This window comes from Crinia signifera, chromosome 19 (assembly GCF_055691185.1).
Source record: "Crinia signifera chromosome 19, ASM5569118v1, whole genome shotgun sequence".
Lineage (NCBI taxonomy): Eukaryota > Metazoa > Chordata > Amphibia > Anura > Myobatrachidae > Crinia > Crinia signifera.
In genome coordinates this window covers 8966729-8994343 of record NC_139226.1, presented here as the reverse complement: position 1 = coordinate 8994343, position 27615 = coordinate 8966729, and the positions used below count along the sequence as shown (strand labels likewise).

The following is a 27615-nucleotide window of genomic DNA, read 5'->3' as shown; positions in this document are numbered from 1 at the left end:
TGTCTGCTATCGCAGTGTACCCCATATCTGCTATCGCAGTGTACCCCATCTCTGTTGCATAGTACCCCATGTCTGCTATCGCAGTGTACCCTATGTCTGCTATTGCAGTGTACCCCATCTCTGTGCTGCATAACACCCCAGGTCTGCTATCGCAGTGTACCCCATCTATATGCCACATAGTACCCTATGTCTGCTATCGCAGCGTACCGCATGTCTGCTATCGCAGTGTACCCCATCTGTGCTGCATAGTATCCCATGTCTGCTATCGCAGTGTACCCCATCTCTGTGCTGCATAGTACCCCATGTCTGCTATCGCAGTGTACCCCATCTCTGTGCTGCATAGTACCCCATGTCTGCTATCAGTGTACCCCATCTATGTGCTGCATAGTACCCCATGTCTGCTATTGCCGTGTACCCCATCTGTGCTACATAGTACCCCATGTCTGCTATTGCAATGTACCCCATGTCTGCTATCGCAGTGTACCCATCACTGTGCTGCAGAGTACCCCATGTCTGCTATCGCAGTGTACCCCATATCTGCTATCGCAGTGTACTCCATCTCTGTTGCATAGTACCCCATGTCTGCTATTGCAGTGTACCCTATGTCTGCTATTGCAGTGTACCCCATCTCTGTGCTACATAGTACCCCATGTCTGCTATCGCAGTGTACCCCATCTCTGTGCTACATAGCACCCCATGTCTGCTATCGCAGTGTACCCCATCTATGTGCTGCACAGTACACCATGTCTGCTATCACAGTGTACCCCATCTATGTGCTGCAGTGTACCCCATGTCTGCTATCGCAGTGTACCCCATCTCTGTGCTACATAGTACCCCATGTCTGCTATCGCAGTGTACCCCATCCCCCCCATGTCTGCTATCGCAGTGTACCCCATCTCTGTGCTGCACAGTACCCTATGTCTGCTAACGCAGTGTACCCATCACTGTGCTGCATAGTACCCCATGTCTGCTATCGCAGTGTACCCCATGTCTGCTAACGCAGTGTACCCCATGTCTGTGCTGCACAATACCCCATGTCTGCTATCTCAGTGTACCCCATGTCTGTGCCACATAGTACCCTATGTCTGCTATAGCAGTGTACCCCATATCTGTGCTACATAGTACCCCATGTCTACTATCGCAGTGTACCCCATGTCTGTGCTGCACAATACCCCATGTCTGCTATCTCAGTGTACCCCATGTCTGTGCCACATAGTACCCTATGTCTGCTATAGCAGTGTACCCCATATCTGTGCCACCCAGTACCCCATGTCTGCTATCGCAGTATACCCCCCCCCCTGTGTGCGGAATAGTACCCCATGTCTGCTATCACAGTGTACCCCACATATGTGCTGCATAGTACCCCATGTCTGCTATCGCAGTGTAGCCCATCTCCGTGCTGCATAGTACCCCATGTCTGCTATCGCAGTGTACCCCATCTGTGCTGCATAGTACCCCATGTCTGCTATCGCAGTGTACCCCATCTCTGTGCAACATAGTACTCCATGTCTACTATCGCAGTGTACCCCATGTCTGTGCTGCACAATACCCCATGTCTGCTATCTCAGTGTACCCCATGTGTGTGCCACATAGTACCCTATGTCTGCTATAGCAGTGTATCCCATATCTGTGCCACCACGTACCCCGTGTCTGCTATTGCAGTGTACCCCATGCCTGTGCCTCATAGTACCTCATGTCAATATCGCAGTGTACCCCATGTCTGCTATTGCAGTGTACCCCATCTCTGTGCTGCCTAGTACCCCATCTCTGTGATGCATAGTTCCCCATGTCTGCTATTGCAGTGTACCCCATCTCTGTGCTGCACAGTACCCCATGTCTGCTATGGCAGTGTACCCCACCTCTGTGCTGCATAGTACCCCATGTCTGCTATGGCAGTGTACCCCATCTCTGTGCTGCGTAGTACCCCATGTCTGCTATCGCAGTGTACCCCATCTCTGTGCTGCGTAGTACCCCATGTCTGCTATTGCAGTGTACCCCATCTCTGTGCTGCGTAGTACCCCATGTCTGCTATCGCAGTGTACCCCATCTCTGTGCTGCGTAGTACCCCATGTCTGCTATCGCAGTGTACCCCATCTCCGTGCTGCATAGTACCCCATGTCTGCTATGGCAGTGTACCCCATCTCTGTGCTGCATAGTACCCCATGTCTGCTATGGCAGTGTACCCCATCTCTGTGCTGCATAGTACCCCATGTCTGCTATGGCAGTGTACCCCATCTCTGTGCTGCATAGTACCCCATGTCTGCTATGGCAGTGTACCCCATCTCTGTGCTGCATAGTACCCCATGTCTGCTATGGCAGTGTACCCCATCTCTGTGCTGCGTAGTACCCCATGTCTGCTATTGCAGTGTACGCCATCTCTGTGCTGCATAACACCCCATGTCTGCTATCGCAGTGTACCCCATCTGTGCTGCATAGTACCCCATGTCTGCTATCGCAGTGTACCCCATCTCTGTGCAACATAGTACTCCATGTCTACTATCGCAGTGTACCCCATGTCTGTGCTGCACAATACCCCATGTCTGCTATCTCAGTGTACCCCATGTCTGTGCCACATAGTACCCTATGTCTGCTATAGCAGTGTACCCCATATCTGTGCCACCACGTACCCCGTGTCTGCTATTGCAGTGTACCCCATGCCTGTGCCTCATAGTACCTCATGTCAATATCGCAGTGTACCCCATGTCTGCTATTGCAGTGTACCCCATGTCTGTGCGGCATAATACCCCATGTCTGCTATTGCAGTGTACCCCATCTCTGTGCTGCCTAGTACCATATCTCTGTGATGCATAGTTCACCATGTCTGCTATCACAGTGTACCCCATGTCTGTGCCAAATAGTACCCCATATCTGTGCCTCCCAGTACCCCGTGTCTGCTATCGCAGTGTACCCCATCTCTGTGCTGCATAGTACCCCATGTCTGCTATCGCAGTGTTCCCCATCTCTGTGCTGCATAGTACCCCATGTCTGCTATCGCAGTGTTCCCCATCTCTGTGCTGCATAGTACCCTATGTCTGCTATTGCAGTGTACCCCATCTCTGTGCTACATAGTACCCCATGTCTGCTATGGCAGTGTACCCCATCTCTGTGCTGCGTAGTACCCCATGTCTGCTATCGCAGTGTACCCCATCTCTGTGCTGCGTAGTACCCCATGTCTGCTATCGCAGTGTACCCCATCTCTGTGCTACATAATACCCCATATCTGCTATCAGTGTACCCCATCTGTGCTGCATAATACCCCATGTCTGCTATGGCAGTGTACCCCATCTCTGTGCTGCATAGTACCCCATGTCTGCTATGGCAGTGTACCCCATCTCTGTGCTGCGTAGTACCCCATGTCTGCTATGGCAGTGTACCCCATCTTTGTGCTGCACAGTGCCCCATGTCTGCTATCGCAATGTACCCCATTTCTGCACATATCGTACCCAGGTCACCCACCATCGCACACCCTACAACACTTCGCCCTGTCGCTGTACCCCTGTAACATTGTACCCTGAACTCTGCACACTCATATAACATACCAATACATATAAGAAGCCTCTGTACCAATCACAGCCGCCGGCTATCACTATGTTACCATGGAGGTGCCCTATCAATGTCTCCCATCTGATGGGCTCAGCGCGAGGCTTGTGGGGCCATTTCTGCCCTTTGTCTTGTTTCCTGATAAACAGGAAGCCATCTGTGCGAGTGTGTATACAGGATGTGCATTAATGTCTGGCAGGACAGGGCAGGATATCAGGCAGTATCATACCTCAATCACTTTCAGTCACTCCGGCTTACCAGAGATCACAGGTCACGTTCTGTATCATTACCGTCCTGTGTTCTAGGCTCCATCTATTGGGGTGAGGATACAGGAGCTGACATGGAAATGGAACACCCGGGGCGCAGGCTGGTGATATGTGGCCTAATAATGCCAAAATATCCGACCTGCAATGGCAGCAATCTATCTATCAGGCATGACCAAACTACGGCGCTCCAGCTGAGAAACTACAAATCCCATCATGCCTTGCCACAGTTTTGCTATTAGGGAATGCTAAAACTATGGCAAGGAATGCTGGGATGTGTAGTTTCACCACAGCTGGAGGGCCACAGTTTGAACATGCCTGGTCTAAATTTATATAAAATTTTGTGCCGGGCAACAGTTACAATTTTTTATTGCGATTAATCATAATAATTTTTTGCAATTAATTGTATTGTTAGGCGCATAAGTGCCGCTTACCTACAATCTCATTGCCAGGGGTTCCATGCTCATTGCCAGGGATAATTACATGCTTGTTGCCAAGGTGGATTGCAAGCTCATTTCCATAGAGGGTTCTATGCTCATTGCCAGGGGGGAATACATGATTGCTGCCATAGGGGGTAAAGCGCTTATTGATACATCTTTTAATTGTGGGGGGGGATCGGCGCCACAAAGGCGCAGAGTCTCTGACAGCATTAGAGACCCAGCGCCCCTCCAAAGATGGCCGCTGCAGCAAAGGATACAGCCGCTAGAGGTGCAGGAGTACTTCTAGCGTATCTTCTCTGTGGCGGCGGCCATTTCTGGAGTGCTGTCAGAGACTCTGCGCCTCAGTGACACTGCTCTCCCCACTGCCGCGCATTAACGGCATTAAAAATTGAAATCAGTGTTAAAGTGCTGCCGCTTTAATATGATATTAACGCATTAATGCGCCCAGCACTAATAACATTATTGTTGGATAATAATAATAATTAAAAAAAAAGACTAAGGCCTCCTAATATTTTTAATATAGAAATAGATAAAAAAAAATACAAATAACACAAGACAAGAAAAATATCAAAACATTGACCCAAGGAAGTCCTCACAGAGCAGGAGGTCACATTATCTTTCATCCAACACACGCCAGTGTCCTTGTATTCCCTTATGGTCCCCCAATAATACATGTCCAGGAGGATCTATCCACAGTTCTCTGTCTTTACGTTTCGCCACGCTCATTTCGCCACGTCCGTTTCGCCCCGCTCCTGCACTTCTACATCCTCTAAGCTTCGGCTCAGTAATAGCTCCCCAGATGAGACCCCAGCTGGCCGCCGTGCTGCCGTGTCACTCCCTGCCCTGGGTACAGTCCTCCACCAGGTGGCGAACTGTAGTACTGCACTGGGATGATAGGCAAGGAGGGCGACTGGGTGTGGTGGGGCGGTAGAGGAACGGCTTGTTTGACCTGCTGTGTGTAATAGTTCCCTTCCTGGTATTTGCAGACTGAGGGGTCATTGTTGTGGGATTGCTGAACCACTTGGATCCCCTGGAAATCGAATCTGTAGGCGTATCTCTTCCCGTGCACCTTGCTCATGATGTTCTTGTCGTAGTAATAGCGCAGGGCGCGGCTCAGCTTGTCATAGTTCATGTTTGGCTTGCTCTTCCGCTCACCCCAGCGCCGCGCCACCTCATCCGGGTCTGTCATCTTGAATTCTCCATTCACTCCCTCCCAGGCGATGCAGCCGGCATTCCCACTGTCCGATAGGAGCTCCAGGAGGAACTGCCACAGCTGAATCTGCCCGCTGCCTGCAGGAGACCAAACAGAATGAATGGTGAGCGACTCAGAGCCTCACTGGCACCGTTCCCACAGTGCCACCCTCTGCCCAGATAATCTCTCTTTAAAGCAGTGGAACAGCGCCCATAACGAGGCTTGGGCAAGCACAGGGTGATGAGTACTGCCCATGGAGCCCAGCAGAGTCACTCTGACATAGTGGTTTTATATTATGCAATCTAACCCTAACCCTACCATAATCCTAGAAGAAGCCGAACACTAGCCGGAACCTAACCCTACATAACCCTAGCCAGAGCCTAAACCTAGCACTACAATAACCCTAGCCAGACACTAAACTACCCTACCAGTCTAACCCTAACTCAACCATAACCACGGCCTAACACTAGCCACAACCTAACCCTAGTCACAGCCTAACACTAGCCACAACCTAACCCTACCGTAACCCTAGTCACAGCCTTACACTATCCAGAACCTAGCCTTACTATAATCCGTGCCAGAGCCTAACACTAGCCGGAACCTTACCCTACCACAACCCTAGCCAGAGTCTAACCCTAACTCAACCATAACCAAGGCCTAACACTAGCCACAACCTAACCCTAGTCACAGCCTAACACTAGCCACAACCTAGCCTTACTATAATCCGTGCCAGAGCCTAACACTAGCCGGAACCTTACCCTACCACAGCCCTAGGCAGAGTCTAACCCTAACTCAACTATAACCAAGGACTCTCATCTCACGAGTGGGGGTTGGGTGCAATCCCTGCACTGTTATGTAACATCAGGGAGCCCTCCCCATAAAGGAGAAAGTAGATATAAGCATTTATTCATATCCCTAACCTGTGACCCTGTAATACCGGACATGGTTGCTCACAATACCGACCAGCCCATACACATGCAATGGCGGCTGGCAGTGGATGATTTAGGTCTGAAAGGGAATGGGTGACCTTCCTATGACCATCTAATGATTAAAGCCCCCCCCCCCCCCCCACACTAGAATGATTTTTTGTCCGATTTCCGACCGATTGTCCGATTTATCGGCCGATTTTTACCGATAATCTAGCAATAATCTGACGATTATTGCCAATAATCGGTAAAAATTGGCCAATATATCGGAAATTGGACTTGCGGCCAAAAAATCGTTGTGGGGGGGCCTTAACATTGCTCTCTCCAGGTATACAAAGTAGAGCAACAGCAGTCTGAGTGGGATAACACACCTGGGAGACTTTTTCCCTTAAACCCTAAAGGCCCCCATACATTAGGCCGACTTGTCCTAGGGACAAGTCGGACCCAATTTACCTGCGAGTCGCTCGGCAGCTCCCCGGGAGGCTCACATACAATTTGGCACTTGATGTGCCATTTTTTACATGGGATAAATCGCATGCGATTTATCCCATGTAAAAAAAACCTCAGGGAGCTGCAGGGCGGTGAGGAGTAGTGGGGGCGGGCAGCGGCGGGCAGCGGCGGGTGCGGTGAGCGCTGCTGACCTGGCCGGGCAGTGTACTTACACATAGCAGCAGCGGGGACGGGCAGCGCAGTGGCGGCTATTATATTTTTAAAATACTTGTCAAATGACCGGCCGCTCTCTGATTGGCCGGAGAGCTCTCAGCCAATCAGAGAGCGGCCGGTCATTTGACAAGTATTTTAAAAATATAATAGCCGCCACTGCGCTGCCCGTCCCCGCTGCTGCTATGTGTAAGTACACTGCCCGGCCAGGTCAGTCAGCAGCACTCGCCGGTGCTCAGGGACCCGCTGCCCGCCCCACTGCTCCCCCGGTGTCTGCATGCATATGCCTGTCAGGTGGCAGGCATATGCATACAGGGAGGTCGGACGTGATCGTATGTACAGACCGTCCGACCTCCCTGATCCGGTCCGATGCGCACGGGACCGCGCATCGGATCAGATATCACACACCTACGATTTTGGGCCGATTTCACCCGAATATCGGCACAAGGTGCCGAAATCGGATGAAATCGTCCCAAAATCGCATAGTGTATGGGGGCCTTTAGGGAAGATGGTTAACCTCAAATTGTTCTACCTGAAATTGATGGCGTAATCTGTCCAATGTTATTTGAAACAATTTTATAGACTTTAACCTTTTAGTACTGCGGATTGTCACAAATTTCTACAATTGTTATTCATAGAAATTTCCTACCTTTGAATAATATTTTCGCTGGCTATAAACTTTTTAGAGTACATAGGAAGACTATAATTTAAGACTTATTAATTATCTGTCAGATATATCTTCCTGAGAAGAATACTCTAAATTTGATTGAAGCATATACTCTTTTGTCTTCTCATTAACCTTTTTGTTACTGTGATTTATCAGGCTAATTTGCCCTAATTCATCCAGATAGGAGACAATTGAGGTGCTATAATAGCTGCTAACAGAGTGTTTATAGTACACAGATTTCTGAATACACAACCTGGATACACTAGCTAACAGATAGACAACAATGTTGTCACCTTTTTATTGTTACATTGTAATGAGCTCTTTCCAAAACAATGTTATACTTTCCATATTGACAGCATAACTTTACTGTTCTACCTATCCAGGAAGGAGACTTATACCCCCTTTTACACCGCCTCAAAACTACGGCTCTTCGGTGGGTCAGACCCGGGACAGAGGTGGTGTAAATCTGTCACGTTGTGTCCCTTTACATGGGACTTCTACCCAGGTCCTGACCTGGGTAGAACACGGGCAGGAAGTTGGGTAGAGGGCGGTGTAAATGGGTACGCCGGGTCAGATGACCCGGCTCCCATTTACATGAATGGGGGACGGAGCGTCCGCAGGTTGGATGGGGGGGAACACATAGCAGCGGCGGAGGAGGTGAATGGATAACCGTGTGCGGCACACCTCCACACCTATTTTTTGTTCAGAATTTCTCAGACATTCTATGACTGTGGATCACTATATTTGTTATTTCTGCACACAGACTCTCTACGCCTGTGCACTTGAATTCCCAGTTCCCCTTTTCCCTGTAAAGAATACTACTATAACACTAGCCAGAACGTTACCCTACCACAACCCTAGCCAGAGTCTAACCATAACTCAACCATAACCAGGGCCTAACACTGGCCACAACCTAACCCTACTATAATCCTTGCCAGAGCCTAACACTAACCAGAACCTAATCCTACTATAACCATAGTCACAGCCTAACACTATCCAGAACCTTACCCTACCATAACCCGAGCTAGAGTCTAACCCTAACCATACAATAAGCCTAGCAAGACCCTAACACTACCCGGAACCTAACCCTACCACAACCCTATTCAGAGCCTAACACTAACCAGAACCTAACCCTACCACAACCCTATTCAGAGCCTAACACTAACCAGAACCTAAAACTACCATAACTGTAGCCAAAGTCTAATACTAGCCAGAACCTACTATAACCATAGTCACAGCCTAATGGTGTGTACACACGTTAGATGTGCCTTAAGATCCTATCCACGATCTGATCAGATAGGATCGTGGATAGGATCTTAAGGCACATCCGATTTGCATCCTATCTTGACTATATAGTGCAGATCTGCACTATATAGACAAGGCAGCCAAGACTTTTTGGCTTCCGATACGTGAACGCGCATCGGATCGGGATCGCAAGGGTTAAAACCCTTGCGATCTGCATCCGATGTTGATCCGATGCGACTATATCGTCAACATCGGAAAGGAAATCGGACCGTGTGTACACAGCATAACACTACCCGGAACCTTACCCTACCATAACCCTATTCAGAGCCTAACACTAGCCAGCAGAGCCGGCCCTAGCCTTAGTGACGCCCTAGGCAAGATTTTGGCTGGTGCCCCCTAGCACCGCCACTAGTTCCGCCTCTGACCCTGCTCCCCTTTCCCAGCACCATCAACCCTCATCAAAGCAGTCATCATTTTGGTGCTCCTACCCACAATATTTTAAATAGAAACAGCGCACACATTTGGAGCGCAGCCCAAACGGGTGTTTTCTTGCTAGGAAGGGGCATGGCCACACAATAGTACCCCCAATTCAAATTATGCCACACAGTAGTGCAACTTTATTCACATTATATCATGCAATGGTGTCCCTTATTCACGTTACATCACACAGTAGTACCACTTTACCTTATGTACATTATTGCTCACATTATTCACAGTATTTTAAGCACCTCCATGGCCACACTGCAACCCAGCACAAAGCTGTGTGTGCTGGGCAGAGGAGAAGAGCTGCAGCTGCTGCTGTCACTTAAGGGGATGTTTCCTCATACATCTTGCCTCAATAGGCCATGCAACTCCTGGCCAGTTCTTCTAACGTTGGGTGCCTTTTTTGCTGTAAATTCGTCTTATTTGCATTGTTATGACCAGCACACACAAGGAGCTTCCGATGATTAAAATGATATGTGGCATGAATATATTCTGTGTGCGACTGTGGCTGTACCTGCATATGTTACAGTGATTTCCATGAATACACTATTTCATATGCAGATACAGCCTCACTCACACAGAGATTATAGGCATGCTGCATATCACTTTAATCAGCAGAAGCTGCTGGTGCCCCTAGGCATTCCAAATGCCCTAGGCAATTGCCTAGTTTGCCTATGCCTAAGGCCGGCTCTGCTAGCCAGAACCTAACCCTACCATAACCGTAGCCAAAGTTTAACACTAGCCGGAACCTAACCCTACCATAACCGTAGTCAAAGTCTAACACTAGCCAGAACCTAACCCTACCATAACCGTAGCCAAAGTCTAACACTAGCCAGAACCTAACCCTACCTTAACCGTAGCCAAAGTCTAACACTAGCCGGAAACTAACCCTACTATAACCGTAGCCAAAGTCTAACACTAGCCAGAACCTAACCCTACCATAACCGTAGCCAAAGTCTAACACTAGCCAGAACCTAACCCTACCATAGCCAAAGTCTAACACTTGCCAGAACCTAACCCTACCATAACCCTATCTAGAGCGCAATCCTAGACGGAACCTAACCCTACCATAACCCTAGCTATGAGTGTAATGATGTTCCCCATAGTAACCAATCAGATTCTGTTTTCAATTCTCTATTGCATGCCAGAAAATGATAGACAGAATCTGATTGGTTGCTATGGGCAACATCACCTATTTTAATGATAAGCAGCTTTAGTAAATGTACCCCTTATAATCAGACATCGGTATAGTAACCTGGCCAATCTGCTATGGATGGTTCTGCTCAGATGGTAGCCATGGTAACAACAGATCGGGAACTTATAGATACATCTAAAACAGGCATGTTCAAACTGTGGCCCTCCAGCTGTTGTGAAGCTACGCATGCCTTGCCATAGTTTTACCATCCCATAATGGCAAAACTGTGGCAAGGCATGATGGGACTTGTAGTTTTACAAAAGCTGGAGGGCCATAGTTTGGACAGGCCTGATCTAGGCCTTGGAGAGAGTGATAAGGGGTCCATTTATCAATGAGGTTTATCTATTTAGAAGTCATTGCATTTGATAAATGGTGCTCCAGCCAATCAGCCCCCAACTGCCATATGTTTGAAAGATGGCAGTTGGAAGCTGATATGGTCGACTTGCACAGAGTCGACAGGGTAAATTGGTCAACACAGTGGTGTAACAATAGCCCCGCAGACCCCGCGGTCACAGGGAGGCGCTGATTAAGTGTGGGCGCCGGGGGTCTGCGGAGCTATTATGCGCTGCACTGCTGACCAACCTTGCCCCGCTCTGTTCGCCAGCAGGACACGTGACCGACTTTGCCCCTTTGTTCACCGCCGCCGCCGGGACCGCAGATCTACTTGTCTCTTGTCTGCAGTCCCGGCTCTCCTCCTTTCAAAATGGCTGCCCCCTAACAGCAGACCGTTTTTGAGGATGCTAGAGGAGCCTGCTACATCCTCTAGCATCCTCAAAAAGTGTCTGTTGTTAGGGGGCGGCCATTTTGGGAGGTCCATTTTCCTTGACAAGCCTGACAGGAGGAGTGCCGGGACCGCAGACAAGAGACAAGTAGATTTGCGGTCCCGGCGACGGTGGCAGCATCGAGCAGAGGGTAAGTGCAGAGTTGGCTTTACTTTAAGAGGGAAGCCTTTATAGTTACGCCACTGGGTCAACATGTAAAACATGTTTTACATTCGGCAGGGCATTCGCAGAACCATTGGCAGCCGGGGGGGGGGGCGGTCGCTGGGGTCTAGTCGGCGTGCCCATTACCACCATGCAGTAAAAGCTCAGGCTTACTGTTATCTGCGAAGAGAGGAAAAATCATTCGATGAACGATCATTGAATGATTTTTCCTCTACGAGGCCGCATGCAAGCGGATAATCCCTTTTGTCTATATAGAGTCATTTCATACAATTGTTACCATGTCTGTCCTGTCTGATATTTGATATATTTGTAAAAAATGTATTTTAATAAAAAAAAAATATTTTTTTGAAAAGTTGTGACAATGCGTTTGATCCTATAAATATAATAATGTGGGGTTTTTATCTCCGGCCTCACCCGCAGCACCTTCCACGCCGTTGCATTCTTATTCGATCAAACTCCGCAAACAAAGGACAAAGGGGGAAATGTACTAAGATGGGATTTCTATATCACACAGACTGTTGCTACGCGCAACCAACGAAAATCTACTTCTTATTTAATTAGCACCCTCTGGAAGATAATAGACAGCATCTGCTTGGTTGCCCCTAGCAACATCCCATGTGAACTCCCTAGAATGTTTTCTTTCTCCGTGACACCCCGCGGCAGGGCCACGCTCCAGACACCAGCCAGGCTTGTACTAATGAAGTTGTTAATTGATTGAGTAAAACACATTGCGGGTAATCTGCGTTGGTGCAGAGCAGCTAATGACAACATTTACACATGTCCACTAAGCCGCGGTAATTACGCGTCATGTGGTGGCTGTAATCTCCCTGCTCCCTACTGTGCCCTACTGATGAGGAACAACCACCGAGCAGGCACAGGCACTGGGTGGGGGAATGGAACATGAGATGGACAGGGATCAGCAGTGGGGGGTACAGATCTGCAATGAGCATTACATTGGGGTAATTAGGTAAACAGAGCTTGTGGGGTATTACCAAATCCTCGCCAGCTTTACACTCATCTTACAGACATTGCACAGACTGACAGCGACCTTATCTAAGCAGGACCCCCCAACCCCCCCCCCCCCCCCCCCCCCCTAGAGTCTACATCAGTGTTCTCTACTAATGCAGTTTACTATTGGAGCTACAATCTAATGTTCCCGCCGCACGCTAGGAGGAAGCCCATGCGGACACAGCAGGAACATGCACAGTGAGACAGGTAGAGCCGGGTTCCGCATACACCTGGCAAACAGGTGACTCACCTGGATTAGAGAGGCGACTGCTCGTGGGTCCCAGCACCTGATAGGGGTCTGTAAGATAAATAAATGGGGCTATTGATGTCTTGTGCCCATGGGCATTCACTGTGTGTGGTTATTGCACTCTCTCAAACACTGGGGCAGATGTATTAACCCCTTGGGTGGTATGCCCGGAAACCGCCAGAGCTGTCCCGGAAAATTTCTGGGCATACCACTTTGCATTAGGTGCACGCCAGTGGTGCCTCCAGTGGAGCACCACTGGTGCACTACCTTTAGGGGTCCCCCCCATCACCCCCCGTCCCTTCTGTCGCCATCCCACCTCCTCCGCTCCGGCGATCGTACGCCGGAGCTCCCCTGCCACCAACCGCCATTAACTATATGCATCAGTGACGTAGGCGGCAGACTCGGGGTTGGTCGGCGTGGCTCAGGGGGCCTCGGGAGAGTTCAGGCGCCCGAGTCCTTCCGAGCCACCACGAAATATCCCCGAGCCTGCCGCCTACGTCACTGGCAGGGGGAAGCGGCGACAGGGGAGCACCGGCGTACTAACGCCGGAGCGGAGGTGAGGGGGGGTGGCGACTTCCTATGATCTGTGGTGGGTTTTGCTGGGGCAGGACAAACCTGCCCTGGTAGGTTTGTCCTGCCCCAGCAAAACCCATCACTCAAGGGGTTAAACCTGGAGAAGAGAAAAAGTGGAGTTAAACTGAAAGGAGATAACGCACCGGCCAATCAGCTGTGTTTGTGTTATCTCCACGTCTCCTCCACTTTAACTCTTCACCAGGCTGAATACATCTGCTCCACTCTTTGATGTCGATGGTCCCCCCAAAAAATGTGCAGTCAATGGACATTTTTAGTCCATTATGGTATAGAGGATCGACAATACCCAGGTCGACAGCCATTAGGTTGACAACTAATAGTCGGCAGTGACTAGGTCGACTCCTGAAGATGGTCAACATACTAAAAAAAACGCATGAAAACCGGTGTCGGCATTTTGAGTGTCGATCTTGTCCATGTCTACCTTAAGCTTGTGTCGACATTCTGTCACTGCCGACTTATGGTATGTCGACCATTTCCAAGTGTCCACCTAGTCACTCTCGACCATTAGCGGTCGGCCTAGTGACTGTCATCCTAGACAGTGTGTCGACTCAAGGACCCCATGACCTTTAAATAATCAATAACCATTTCCAGCAATTAAGATTACATTCCAAGCCGATGCCGACTCACCTGGCGTTCCGCGCACAGAGCCCCCCGTGCTGGTGACTGTCGGAGTCTGAGGCGGGGAACCTGCAAGAAGACGCAACCATTTATTCCATGTTTTATGGACTACCGTCCCCTCCCCTAAATCCTGACACCCCAGGTTGCCGCCTGCTTCTCCTGGTGGTAGGGGCGACGTGGGTGCCTAGTGCCACCTGCCTTACTGCCCAGAAGACGGGCAGCAACTGCAGGGGCGATGACTATTTGAAAGACAAATCATTGATAACCAAGGTCCTATCGGGAACAGCAGCGCACAGAGACCAGACACGGGTGAGCTGAGCGTGCCACACACAATGACCGCCCCTGTGGCGCACCAGCTGCGGGGGAACTACATATCCCAGCATTCCCTGACACAGTCTCAGCATGCCGTAACAGCAATACTATGGCAGGGCATGCAGATATTTTGATTGGTCACTTTGTGAAATGACCTCATAGGATGTGCACGAGTAAATAACGGCGTCCTATTCGTTTGTTTCGACAGCGCATTAACAACGTTACCTATCCCCGTACCTCTGTGGATTGAAGCGGCCGTTGGGTTCCAGCCCGCCCTTCGCACATCTTCGTATAAAGGCTCTGCCGATAAAGAGCAAAACAGGCATTTAGAGTTAACACCAAAAAGGCGAAAAGCGTCGGTAATCAATTTCCACAGCCGCTTCCCCTGCACTCACCGGTTTTTACTGGATTCCGAGGGGGCGCTGGTTGGGGCGGAAGAGCTGGCACCACGGAATATGTGAATGTTGGGCTGTCTGCGGATATGTAAGAAAGACAGATAGTGAGGATGAGGAGGAGACGGTGTAACAGTGCGTCAGTAACCTGATCAGTAGGTGAGCAGCGAGTATCGGACATTTCCATGGGGCAGAAACTCCCTGTAACGGAGGAGCGGGATCCAGGCCCCTCCATCAGACCTGGTAAAAAGTACCCACCCCCTCCCTCTTGGCGTGACTGAAAATAATAATCTGATTCGCCCAGTTAAACTGGGCAAATGTTTGCTGGGTAGAACATTTTGCCCCTCTTTACCCCCTTAGAAGTAAAATTTGGAGAATTATGCTTAGTGGTTGGCTTCAGATAACTGTCACAGTTTCCAGACCACCCAGCAGGTAACATGTTCCAGGTCACCCAGGAGGTGCACAGGACAGTTCACCAACTGTCACATTTTCCGGCGACGTTTTGCCACACTGAGGTTTGGGGACATGTATCCCCAATAGCAAATGGCGCTAGTAACCAGACTCCTTACCAGTAACCAGACTGTAATCACCAGTAACCAGACTGTAATCACCAGTAACCAGACTGTAATCACTGAATTGGTGCAGATATTTTGTACATATTGTAATCACTGAATTGTTGCAGATATTTTGTACATATTGTAATCACTGAATTGGTGCAGATATTTTGTACATATTGTAATCACTGAATTGGTGCAGATAATTTGAACATGGGCGGCACCTACTCTGGCGGAGGTACGTTAGGTGTGACATCAGCATTTCTGTGCTGTAGGAAGACGCCATCCGCAGGAAGTCCTCTCTGGTCATCCTGCACAGATCCTTCCCATCCACCCCTTGCATCAGCGAGGTGTTCACATCGCACAGTCCGTATTCCTTCACTGCCCAGTCCAGCCACTGAGCCACGTGGTCCTGTGTCCACACCTGCGGGTCTGGGAGCAGAGAGAGACAATGTCAAGCCACTAATGGCCACAGTGACTAGGTCGACATTTCCTAGGTCGACAGTAACAGAAAGTCGACACACGCTATAGGTCAACATGTGCACGGTCAACACTCTTAAGGTCGACACGAGTTTATCACGTTTTTTGTTGTCTATGTCAACATATGTCGACAAGGGTACCGTATAATTGTACCACACGTTCGCCATGGCTTGAGCTCATACTATTATAATCGAACTCTATGCCCACTTTGATAAACTTGCGTCAAATCTATGAGTGTTGACCATGCACGTGTTGGCATTTAGCTTGTGTCAACTTAGGGTATGCCAACCATTCTAGTGTCTTTATTAGTGGTCGACCTAGTGATTGTCATAGATATTGTTGACTCGTCGATGTGATACCATTCCAGGCGGATCCATAACATTAATATTGAAGTCCAGGGTACGGGACCCCCCAGGTTAGCAGGCGGTTGACTTGTGCTGGTCTGGGGGGTCCCGTGCTCCGGACTTGGTTGCTGCCAAGTCAGTTCTACACTACCTACTTGTCCAGTGGCAGCAACAGTGTGTTTCTTAGTTTTGAACTGCCAATTTTGTGTAATTTAGGTCTCAAGTGTCCCCTGCCCAACCCCTTCTCCCCGCTACCCCCATCTCCCTGAGTACCCCCAAACATAGTCCATTCCCAACCTGCAGGCACGATCACCCTCTTCTCCTCGCTGGCATTTATTTGGTTGGGGGACTCTGTTCCGTTGCTCCTGGTATCATGGTAAGTCGTCTGGTAGTTTGTGTGTGGGGTCCCATTCTCCTCTTCTGTTTTATCCGCTTGTAATACCGATACCCCAGCTGGGGGGAGCCTGAGAGAGAGAGAGAGAGAGAGAGAGAGGGAATAAGGCATAATCTATGCAACAATTGAAAACTATTGCATATTCTTATGTATCGGTTCTCCCAGCTAGCAGAAAGATGGGACACTACCATTTGCACCAACAGTTTTGAATATGAACCCCTCATTGATTCCCCTCCTAGCATTGTGTGGCTGTGATCCCTTTCCCCTGCTGTTTGTATTCCCTGTATGACAGCTTTGCAAGGTTCAAAGATCTTACATCAGGGCCGGTGCAAGGCACCGGAGCGCCCCAGGCGAGTCAGGGTGGGGGCGCCCCGGTGCCGGGGGGAGGGAGGGGGGGGTACCTGTGTAAAAAAATTGCTGCCCCGGCGTCCCTGCAGTGCTGGGGCGGTCAGGGGTGTCCGTGCCGTAGGGGTACCTGCGGCGCCGTCATGTGTATAAAGGTGGCTGCGGCCGGCGGGGTCCCTGTAGTGAATAGCAAATAACTAGCGCTTTCCACGCCGCCGCGCGCATAGCGCTAGTTATTTGCTATTCACTACAGGGACCCCACCGGCCGCAGCCAGCTTTATACACATGACGGCGCCGCAGGTACCCCTACGGCACGGACACCCCTGACCGCCCCAGCACTGCAGGGACGCCGGGGCAGCAATTTTTTTACACCGTTCGCTGGGGGTGAGGGGCGAACTGCCGCCCTCCAGGTGCCGGCGCCCTAGGCAAATGCCTAGAGCTGCCTAGTGGTGGCGCCGGCCCTGTCTTACATTGATTCTGCTGCCTGCTACAGTCTAGATTTATCAAGTGCCGAGTTGCTGAGGAACCTGGGTGCTCCAAACATTGGCTGTTTTGTGCTGTGGGTCAGGATTTATTGTTGAACCACCCCTCCTAAAAGAAAAATCTAGATTCTCCCCTGTCTCTGAGGTGCTATTTGCACATACAGTATACCAGAAAGTGGGCCAATGTCTAACATACACCTCTGGCTTCATGATGAAGCTTCAGCCTTTGCTAATGTCTTTGAAACACTTTCAGTGATGATGGAGCGATGTGTGGTGTGGTGAGATGAGGTGAGGCGAGGTGAGGCCTCTCCTGTCATGTTCCCTGGGAGTCCCAATAATTACTGGACGTCCATATCCTAAATACTAGGATAGACACACATCATCGTTATATCAGCCCAGTACATTAATAGCAGCAGAGAATTCCCACCTGTTTATGGTCCGCTCATCGGCCTCCTGTTTGATGCTGTGAAGACGTTCACTGTTGGAAACCCAGGTGGGTTCCGAAATAGTTCCACGCTCCTTAATGCTTGGTGAGTATTCATCTGGCATCTCTGTCTTCAGGAGAAGAGGGGAGAAGAGAGTGTGGTCCTCACTGACCACTGAAAGAGCCTCCTGCAGGTAGGGAGATGGATAGAGTTATGGTACAGTGGGAGATAACATGACATTGTCCTTACACTTCAGACGTGACCAATGCTTATTTAATGAGGTCATCAAGACACCATTACAATTATTGCTCCCTGCCATTAATATATTATCATCACCGTCATGCAATCATGGAAACGGCACTCAACTAGCTTAAAGGAATCCATGATTCTATTCTACTGTTATAAAATAAAATCATCTAAGCGCAAAAACCTATAGAGCATCTTCTAAAATGTTTGGAAAGGCCACACACAGTGCTGTTATAAGGACACGGTGGTCCGTGTCCATGGTCCCCCTAAAATGAAGGCCCTCACACATAGAACTATCACAGTGCAATGCTGACTCCGACCTTCACAAGCCAGTATTGAAGGCTGGTTCCATGATTTCATATCAAAGGAAGTAGCACAGGACTGGAAAGCATTACCGGTACTGAAGGCACTGTAAGGGGTAATGTGAACTGGGGGCTCTGTAGCATTTTATGAACTAGGGGTACTGTGTAGCATGATGTGATCTGGGAAAAGGGGCATGAAATAAACTGGGGGCACTGTAAAAAATATGTGAACTAGGGGCACTGTGGCATAATGTGAACTTGGGGCACTACAGCCTGTTCAACACACTTATGGTGCTGGGAGTATTTACATATTATAGTTTGTAACAGGAGAAGGTGATAAATGAAGCTCAGCATGGTTTTGTCAAAAATAGATCATGTCAGACTAATTTAATTAGCTTCTATGAGGAAGTCAGTAGAGGGCTGGAAATCTATTAATGTAATACTTCTTGATTTCGCTAAAGCTTTCACACTGTGCCCCATAAAAGGTTATTAATAAAATTAGGTAACTTAGGGTTAGGAGATAACATTTGTAATTGGATTAAAAACTGGATGCACAATTGGGGACAGAGAGTGTGGTAAATGTTATGCATTCCAGATGGGGTAAGGTCCAAAGTGAAGTCCCACAAGCTTCAATATTGGGAACCACCTTGTTTAATATATTCATTAATGGTATAGGAAGTGACATAGTGAGTAAAATTGCAATATTTGGGGACAACACAAAATTGAGTAAGGAAATTAACTCAGGAGAGGATACACTACAAAGTGACTTAATTAAACTGGAAAGGTGGGCTGAAAGCTAGAAAATGCAGTTTAACATTGATAGATGTAAAATAATTAATTATGGGAACAAAAATGAGCAAGCTACTTATAGGCTAAATGGAGTTATTATAGGGAATTCTGCAGTAGGGAAGGACTTGGAGGTCATCATAGATGATTCATTGGGTAATAGTGCTCACTGCTCAAGTGCAGCAGCAAAAGCAAACAGAACACTAACATGCATTACAAGGGGAATGGATACAAGGGATGCCAATGTGATAGTGCCTTTTTACAAGGCATTGGTGAGACCACACTTGGAATATTGTGCTCAGTTCTGGGCACCGCACCTTAAAAAGGACATAAATGGAACAGGTACAGAGAAGGGCGGCCAAGCTAGTAAAAGGTCTCGAATCACTAGAATACAAAGGTAGGTTATACCAGGCTGAATATGTTTTCACTGGAGAAACGGAGGCTGAGAGGTGATATGATTATTAGTATGTTCAAATACAGGACTGGGAATCATATGGAACTGGGAGATGATTGGTCAGTAACAGGCCTATACTTAGGACACGCGGGCATGTACTGAGGCTCGAGGAAGAGACATTCCGCACTGAACTAAGAAGAGGATTCTTCACCATTAGAGCAGTAACATTCTGGAACTTATTGCCGGTGGGGTGGTTACAGCAAATACTGTTAATGAATTTACATAAAAACTGGAGGCATCATTGGCCACTAAGGGAATCCTATAGATATGACTTACTCATGTCAGTAGTTACAAGTTAGGTCGGATGAACCTTAATTACTATGTTACTATATTACTATATAACAACATAACCCACATATCATTTGACATGTTTACTGGTAGCGGCTCCCACAAATTAGGTGTCCCACAGCCCCTACAAACTTCAACACACCCCCACCCATGGAAATACTGGCATCATTATTGCATGCAGCAAGAACAAATTACTCAATCTTAAGCAACACTGCACCTTAATTATTTATCTAGACCTTAAGAGGGTGCCCCTGACAGCAATGTAGTGGATCCTATAATGCTGTATACAACGCACAAACGTCAACTACTCAAAATATTGTCTATGCCATGAATGTTTTTTTTTTATACGTTGTATTACATTTTCTTTGTTATAATCTAATTAAATGTCTAAATATTGCAACGCTGAGACAAAGGCGGTGATTCTGGTTTGTTTTCAAAAGCAAACTCGTTCTTTAATGGACAAAACCATGCTGTGCTGCAGGAGGGAAAGATGTAACATGTGCAGAGAGAGTTAGATGTGGATGGGTTATTTTGTTTCTGTGCAGGGTAAATACTGGCTGCTTTATTTTAACACTGCTATTTAGATTTCAGTGTGATCACACTCCACCCAAATCTAACTCTCTCTGCACATGTTACATCTGCCCCACCTGCAGTGCAGCAAGAAGAAGTTTGCTTTTGCAAACCAACCAGAATCACCCCAAAAAGACAAAGCAGTGTATTATATGTATACAGGAGGCTGTGCACAATAATGTCACTTGCCTGACGGTGGAAACCCCCTTTTACATGTGGTGAGTTTTATTTTATGAAACCTTCGCAAAGATTTACAAAATGCAAAACTCCTCATTGAGCAGCCAGAGGGGTCCCATTCATGTGGGTATATTGTACTGCTGGTAACGGCAGCGGATGTTGCCCCACTGAGGCCAGGTTGCACAAACACTCCTTGCTCCACAACCCTTTCTTCCCCTTCTTCAGAAACCAAGAAGCTTCATCCAGTGTTTTTTGGTCTGTGTCGTCACAGGAGCTGGCAATCTATGTACACTCAGCGGAGGGCGACTTACGGGAGCTCAGCTTTGTCGGAATGCTGTTTTATTTTATATTGTCTTCGTTGTGTAATTGACTACTGTCTCTGTGGGCCAGGACTCAGGTATAGGATGCTGCCTGGCTGCTCTTATTGTGTTCAATTCACAATCGCAGCAGCTAGGGGGCATACTCTGCTGCAACGGGACACAACTCACAGATGCTGGGAAGATGCCTACTGTGCCCATACATTAAGATGGTCCTGTCCTTACTCGTTTAGCTGCGTATATTTGGATCCTAGCAAACAGGTTAATTCCGCCCAGCCGAACGCAAGTCCCCTACCACCAACACAGACCCCCACCACCAACAGAGGAGCCAAATTCGCTGCTCTACAAGTATGTCTGAATGGGCCCCATACTGTGAGGAGCACAGATCAGACCTGTAAACAAGGGACGTAAAGTGCTGACCGCAGAGGGGGCAGATAAACCACCGGCCTCAAACACTTACACATATAGCGGATAAGGGCCAGGGCACCACCAGGATAGAGCCGTACGATGCTGTGAAACGGCAATGTAACTGCGCAAATCCTTTATTGTGTGCCATTTTGTTACTTTGGGGCTTATTCAGACATGATCGCTGCTCTGCTAAATTGCAGAGTCTTGTGATCAGATAGTCGCCGCCCAGAGAGAGTGAAGTTCCGCCCTGCACAGGGCTGCGAATGGCCGATCAGCCGCTAGCTGGAAATCCATACGCAAATCACTTACCATCGAATGATTGCCCAGTCTGTGCGTAAGCCAGAACCTAATCTGCCAGTGCGATAGAATCCGGCTGATCGGGGCCGGCGCTGGTGTCACCCTCCCTCCCCGATAACACCAGGGCACACCTGCATTTACCTGACATTTCCAGGCCGGTGGCTTCCCGTCAATCAGCTTGCGAGCGGCTTGCAATCAGAATAGATGCTGGATTTTGTCACATGTTGGGCTTGCACATGTGCACTACAATCCGTATGTACGCGGAGTCGGTCATTAATTCATGTCTGAATAAGGCCCATAGACCACAATGCCCTGACAGTTGTGACTGAGTGTAACCCCCTGAGTCAAGGAAAGAGACCCCTCAGCGATTACTAGCGGGTGGTTCTGGGCCACCTCTCAGCCAATCATTCCCTGCCGTCCTGTCCCACAATCATTAGATGGGAAGTGTCCTAGCAGCATAATGTGGTCTCCAGGAACCTGCTGATTACATGCTGGCCCCTCACAGGAGGTAAATGGATTATTATCACCACTAACTGCATCACTAATCTCATATCATTTACATTTCCGGGATTACAGGTGACTATATTTACATGTAGTGTGACGGAGAGTGGTGGAATATACAATACACAAGTGAGGTAAACAGACGATGCAGGGACTGGTGCAGAAAAGGCAGACATTGCCCTCGCAGCCAGGAGCATTCCTGTTGTGATGTCATATATTCATCAACGGGGCAGCAGAAAGCCATATAGTGGGAGGAGCATGGTCCCCAGCAGCACAGAGTATATCAGGAGATGAGTGATGTGTCAGTGAGGACAGGGCTGCATGTGACAGGGGCAGTGACATGATGTGAGGAGGGGAATGGGGGCAGCAGGAAGTCACAGACTGAGAGTTATATAGTGGGAGGAGCAGGGTCCCCAGCAGCACAGAGTATATCAGGAGATGAGTGATGTGTCAGTGAGGACAGGGCTGCATGTGACAGGGGCAGTGACATGATGTGAGGAGGGGAATGGAGGCAGCACGATGCCACAGACTGAAAGTTATATAGTGGGAGGAGCAGGTCCCCAGTAGCACAGAGTATATCAGGAGATGAGGGGTGCGTCAGTGAGGACAGGGCTGCATGTGACGGGGCAGTGACATGATGTGAGGATGGGAATGGGGCAGCAGCAAGCCACAGACTGAGATTTATATATAGTGGGAGGAGCAGGGTCCCCAGCAGCACAGAGTATATCAGGAGATGATTGATGTGTCAGTGAGGACAGGGCTGTATGTGACAGGGGCAGTGACATGATTTGAGCAGGGGAATGGGGGCAGTAGGAAGCCACAGACTGAGAGTTATATAGTGGGAGGAGCAGGGTTCCCAGCAGCACAGAGTATATCAGGAGATGAGTGATGTGTCAGTGAGGACAGGGCTGTATGTGACAGGGACAGTGACATGATGTGAGGAGGGAAATGGGGCAGCAGCAAGCCACAGACTGAGATTTATATATAGTGGGAGGAGCAGGGTCCCCAGCAGCACAGAGTATATCAGGAGATGATTGATGTGTCAGTGAGGACAGGGCTGTATGTGACAGGGGCAGTGACATGATTTGAGCAGGGGAATGGGGGCAGTAGGAAGCCACAGACTGAGAGTTATATAGTGGGAGGAGCAGGGTCCCCAGCAGCACAGAGTATATCAGGAGATGAGTGATGTGTCAGTGAGGACAGGGCTGTATGTGACAGGGACAGTGACATGATGTGAGGAGGGAAATGGGGCAGCAGCAAGCCACAGACTGAGATTTATATATAGTGGGAGGAGCAGGGTTCCCAGCAGCACAGAGTATATAAGGAGATGAGTCATGTGTCAGTTAGGACAGAGCTGTAGGTGACACAGAGGAAAAAATATGTGCTTATTAATATATATACTGTACATACACCCATATACATACACATGCTTGATTCCACCTGCATACAAACTTTTTTTGAAACAATAACCTTCTATACATACAGCACATCTATATTAATAATACATTGCTATGCTCCAAGAGCCGATATCCCATCATTAATTTAAGACATAAATAAGATATTTTTTAATGAAAACTGGAAAAGTTTAGAATTTTCAGCAGTAACGGGCAGGATTTAGAGATGACGTTGATGTCGCACCGTGCACATTTCTGTGCAATCCCTGAAGTGCAGACACAGACTGACATTACCCGACTAGTGATGCGCGAGGGAGAACAGTGTCACCTTACAGACCCCCACAATAATCCACAGATGGAGACCCTGGAATTTATAAATTGAACCTCATGTTGCAAAAGGATGCAGTATAAAGCGCTACATCCAAAATCTGCACATAATGGGTGTTTAGTGCTGCAAGGGCCACAGATACAGGATTGCACAGGGCCAGTGCACGCAATGGCAGTATTCACCCTCCCCTGCTGTCTTATTTGAGCGTTGTTATTAACCCCACCATAGATACAGTTCTTCTAGTGACCAGATGAAGGAAAGTACTCTCTAAGGCGAGCTAGGCAACACTGGCCCTCCAGATTTTGATGAACTACACATCCCAGCATGCCTTGCATCAGTTTCAGCATGGCCACATAGCAAAACTAATGCAAAGCATCCAGGGATGTGTAGTTCATTAACATCTGGAGGGCCGGTGTTGCCCAGCCCTGCTCTAAGGCATGGGAGCACCACCAGCAAGTACACAGCAGTGTCAGCATTACCCATAGTGACCTCCCCTCCAGCGCCAGATTAAGGTCTAAATGGGCCTGGAGCTGAAAATGATCAAGGGCCTATTATGCGCAATAATAGGGGTGTGGCCAGCACCTAATAATGTGGGGGGGCGTGACCAGTGTTCTGGTTGGGTGGTCTGCTCATGGGTGTGTCTCTATTTGTGTAAATACTTTCAACTAATTATATATATATTAGTCCAAAGGGCCACTTGGGTACGTACAATTAAGGGCACTCACCAATTTTTTAAGAAAATGAAAAAAAGTTTTTTATTTTTACATCACCATTTCCAAGGATTCGTCTGTGTGTAAACAGGTAAGTGTTTTTGTGGGACCCAAATTCAAAATTCACGTTATGCCATACAGATTAAGGCAAAATTCAGAAGCGACAGCCATTGACAGCCGGGCAGAGAGTGGGGGGCTACCCGGCTGTATTCAGAGCACTGCAGGTCCCAGCTATTTGAAATAATACCCCTTTCTAGGGTGACCAACTCAGGTTCTGTGGCAGCTTAAAACCAGGTGAAATGGAGTCTTGAGGTGTGGCAGTTTAAAACCAGGTGAAAGCCAGCCACAGAACCTGTGTAATTAATATGTGTCCAGAATTAAAGGGATGAGTTGGTCACCCTACCCCTTTCACACCAGAAAATGCAGGGACTTACCCAGGAATATGGTCCCAGGATCATGCAGGGACTTTCCTGGACTGGCCCCTTTTACACAAGCCTAGTCCCTGCATTTTCTTGTGTGAAGGGGAGAGAAACCCCCCCCCCCCTTTAACTGACTATATCGTTTAACTGACTATGTCTTCAGAACCAACTGACCCATTTACATGAGACCAGTATCATATTGAAGAACTTTTAAGTGGGCTTTGAATGATTTTGGTCCCATGAAACTGGGCCATTTGGTTCCAGAGAAGTCTGCCCTCAAATAATATCTCTGGAACCAATTAACCCATATGAACCAGCCTGGTATAAGATTGAAGGCCCAGCGATTTGGGTTCGAATGAGATCAACCTCGAGCTTCTGTGATGCCAGGGGGGGGGGGGGACTGGCAGCCATCAGAACTGGGTGGGGGGCGGAATTAGAGGGTCCCATGTTATCCTATGGGGAAAACGTTCCAGCTTTGCCCAGCGGTATCTTGGATTCCCAGGGGGCTAGCAATATGGGGCTGGGCTCGTTGGAAAGCCCCAGTCCTCATCTACAAAATGGGCCTATTTGGAGAGTGGGCCTGGAGCTGTAGATCCATCAGGCCCATTGTTAATCCGGCCCTGCTCCCTCCTGCATTCTGCAGGAGACTCCCTGACATAGCAGCAATCTCCCTCTCATCCTCATTAGTCTAGCAATCTCCCTCATGTCACCTAGTCCACATTATAATGTTAAATTTTTTGGGGAAAAGGAATGAGAGAGAGATACATTTACATTGAATCATCAGCGCCATTTCCCGGCACTTTACCAAGTATAGTAGCTCATACTAACTGCTTTGGGGCTCATCTACATTTGGATAGATGTCATAATAAAAGATTCCTCTCAGATGTAGCAGTACACACCCACGCTTCTAGGTGCCACGTTCACAATCTCTTTTCACAATCTCTCCATATATGGAAATAGCCACGCCCTTTGGGTGGGGCATGACACGCCCCCTCATTGGGGCGCTCTGCAAAATTCTGCTACCAACTATATTCTCCCTGAAACTAATTTTCAAAAGTAGGCAAGTGTGGCGTTACCACAATATTGGTAGCATTGTCGTCTGCTGATGCTCTACTGCTGCTAATGCGACAGAAACAGGCTCTTCCTTTCATTATGCATCACAGCCCGACCAAAATAGCACCAAGTGTGAGCAGATATAAAGGTTTCTTGGTAAACAGGAAGCGTCTCAGTTGCCACAAATAATCTTCACAGCAGCTCTAGTTAAGATGGCCAATTCTGCACTGTTCTGCCGTGTTCTAACGAGGTATTAATCATCACCTGCCACCAACGCAGGTCACTTCCTCCTCGCTATCTGCTGTAGGCCTCCCTGAGAGGGTGTAAGGCCACATTAGGGACATTAGGGGTGTAAATGCCATGATTCCTGAGGAGAAAAGTTAATCTATTGCTAGTCTAATAATATAAAAACATGCAATTAACTCTTTAAAACATCTTAAGTGATGTAGTAGAAAACACACATTGATGGCGGCCATTTTGTACGCTGGAGCCATGTTGAGGAGAATGCGGACTATTAATTCACTCTGCGCTGGAGGCATCACCTGGGTAAAACTTTTGCATTGCGATATATTACAGTGCGACTTCGCAGCTGCCCAATTTTTTATTTTTTTCTTATAAATGAGTTTCTCGAAAACAAGTAAATCAAGGAAGGGTCCAACAAAGCAAATGAGTAAAAGTCTACGAAGCTGATAGACTATGCCACAGTGCATGTTTTCCAGGTCTCCTCACAGAATCACAAGCAAAATAATTAGCTCCACCTGTGGATCTTTTAAAATGTGTCAGTGAGTAACGAATGCATCTGTGCCCCTGCTGGGTAACCTGGGAAACGTGAACTGTGTGGGGTCCTGAAGATCGAGTTTGAGAGCCCCTACAATACGCTGAAATTGTAAGCGCACCACAATCTGGCATAGAGTGCAATATAAATCAAGGTTACCTACCTGACCCTCTCTTTCAGGGACACCATGCTCTGTTCCTGGACTTCCCTGGTACTGTATGATTGCCAGCACCTGTGGTGACACCGTTCTCATCAGTTACCTAGCTCCCCACAGGTGCTGGCAATCATGCATTATCCATACCTCCCAGCCTGCCCCTCTCCAGGAGGACACAATGCTCTGTTCCTGGACTTCCCTGGTAATGTATGATTGCCAGCACCTGTGGTGACACCTTTCTTATCAGTTACCTAGCTCCCCACAGGTGCTGGCAATCATACATTATCCATACCTCCCAGCATGCCCCTCTCCAGGAGGACACAATGCTCTGTTCCTGGGCTTCCCTGGTAGTGTATGATTGCCAGCACCTGTGGTGACACATTTCTTATCAGTTACCCAGCTCCCCACAGGTGCTGGCAATCATACATTATCCATACCTCCCAGCATGCCCCTCTCCAGGAGGACACAATGCTCTGTTCCTGGGCTTCCCTGGTAATGTATGATTGCCAGCACCTGTGGTGACACCTTTCTTATCAGTTACCTAGCTCCCCACAGGTGCTGGCAATCATGCATTATCCATACCTCCCAGCCTGCCCCTCTCCAGGAGGACACAATGCTCTGTTCCTGGACTTCCCTGGTAATGTATGATTGCCAGCACCTGTGGTGACACCTTTCTCATCAATTACCTA

At 48.4% G+C, this 27615-nt stretch overlaps 1 protein-coding gene across 5 annotated transcripts in view; it reads right to left on the bottom strand.

Annotated features, from left to right (window-relative positions):
* Positions 1–4739: 4739 nt before the first annotated feature.
* Positions 4740–27615, bottom strand: part of LOC146042062 (Friend leukemia integration 1 transcription factor-like) — a 44280-nt gene continuing 21404 nt past the window's right edge. For 4 of the 5 annotated variants that reach the window (XM_083161969.1, XM_083161970.1, XM_083161972.1 and 1 more), the window contains exons 2-9: positions 17750–17934; positions 16399–16565; positions 15506–15709; positions 14727–14804; positions 14569–14631; positions 14029–14088; positions 12814–12861; positions 4740–5533 (exon numbers count right to left, since the gene is read on the bottom strand). In XM_083161969.1, coding sequence (XP_083018095.1) covers positions 5025–5533; positions 12814–12861; positions 14029–14088; positions 14569–14631; positions 14727–14804; positions 15506–15709; positions 16399–16565; positions 17750–17934 — 1314 coding nt within the window. In that variant the 3' untranslated portion in view covers positions 4740–5024. Of the gene's footprint in view, positions 5534–12813; positions 12862–14028; positions 14089–14568; positions 14632–14726; positions 14805–15505; positions 15710–16398; positions 16566–17749; positions 17935–26935; positions 26967–27615 lie in introns of those variants that run through there. The other variant, XM_083161971.1, reaches the window with a different exon arrangement.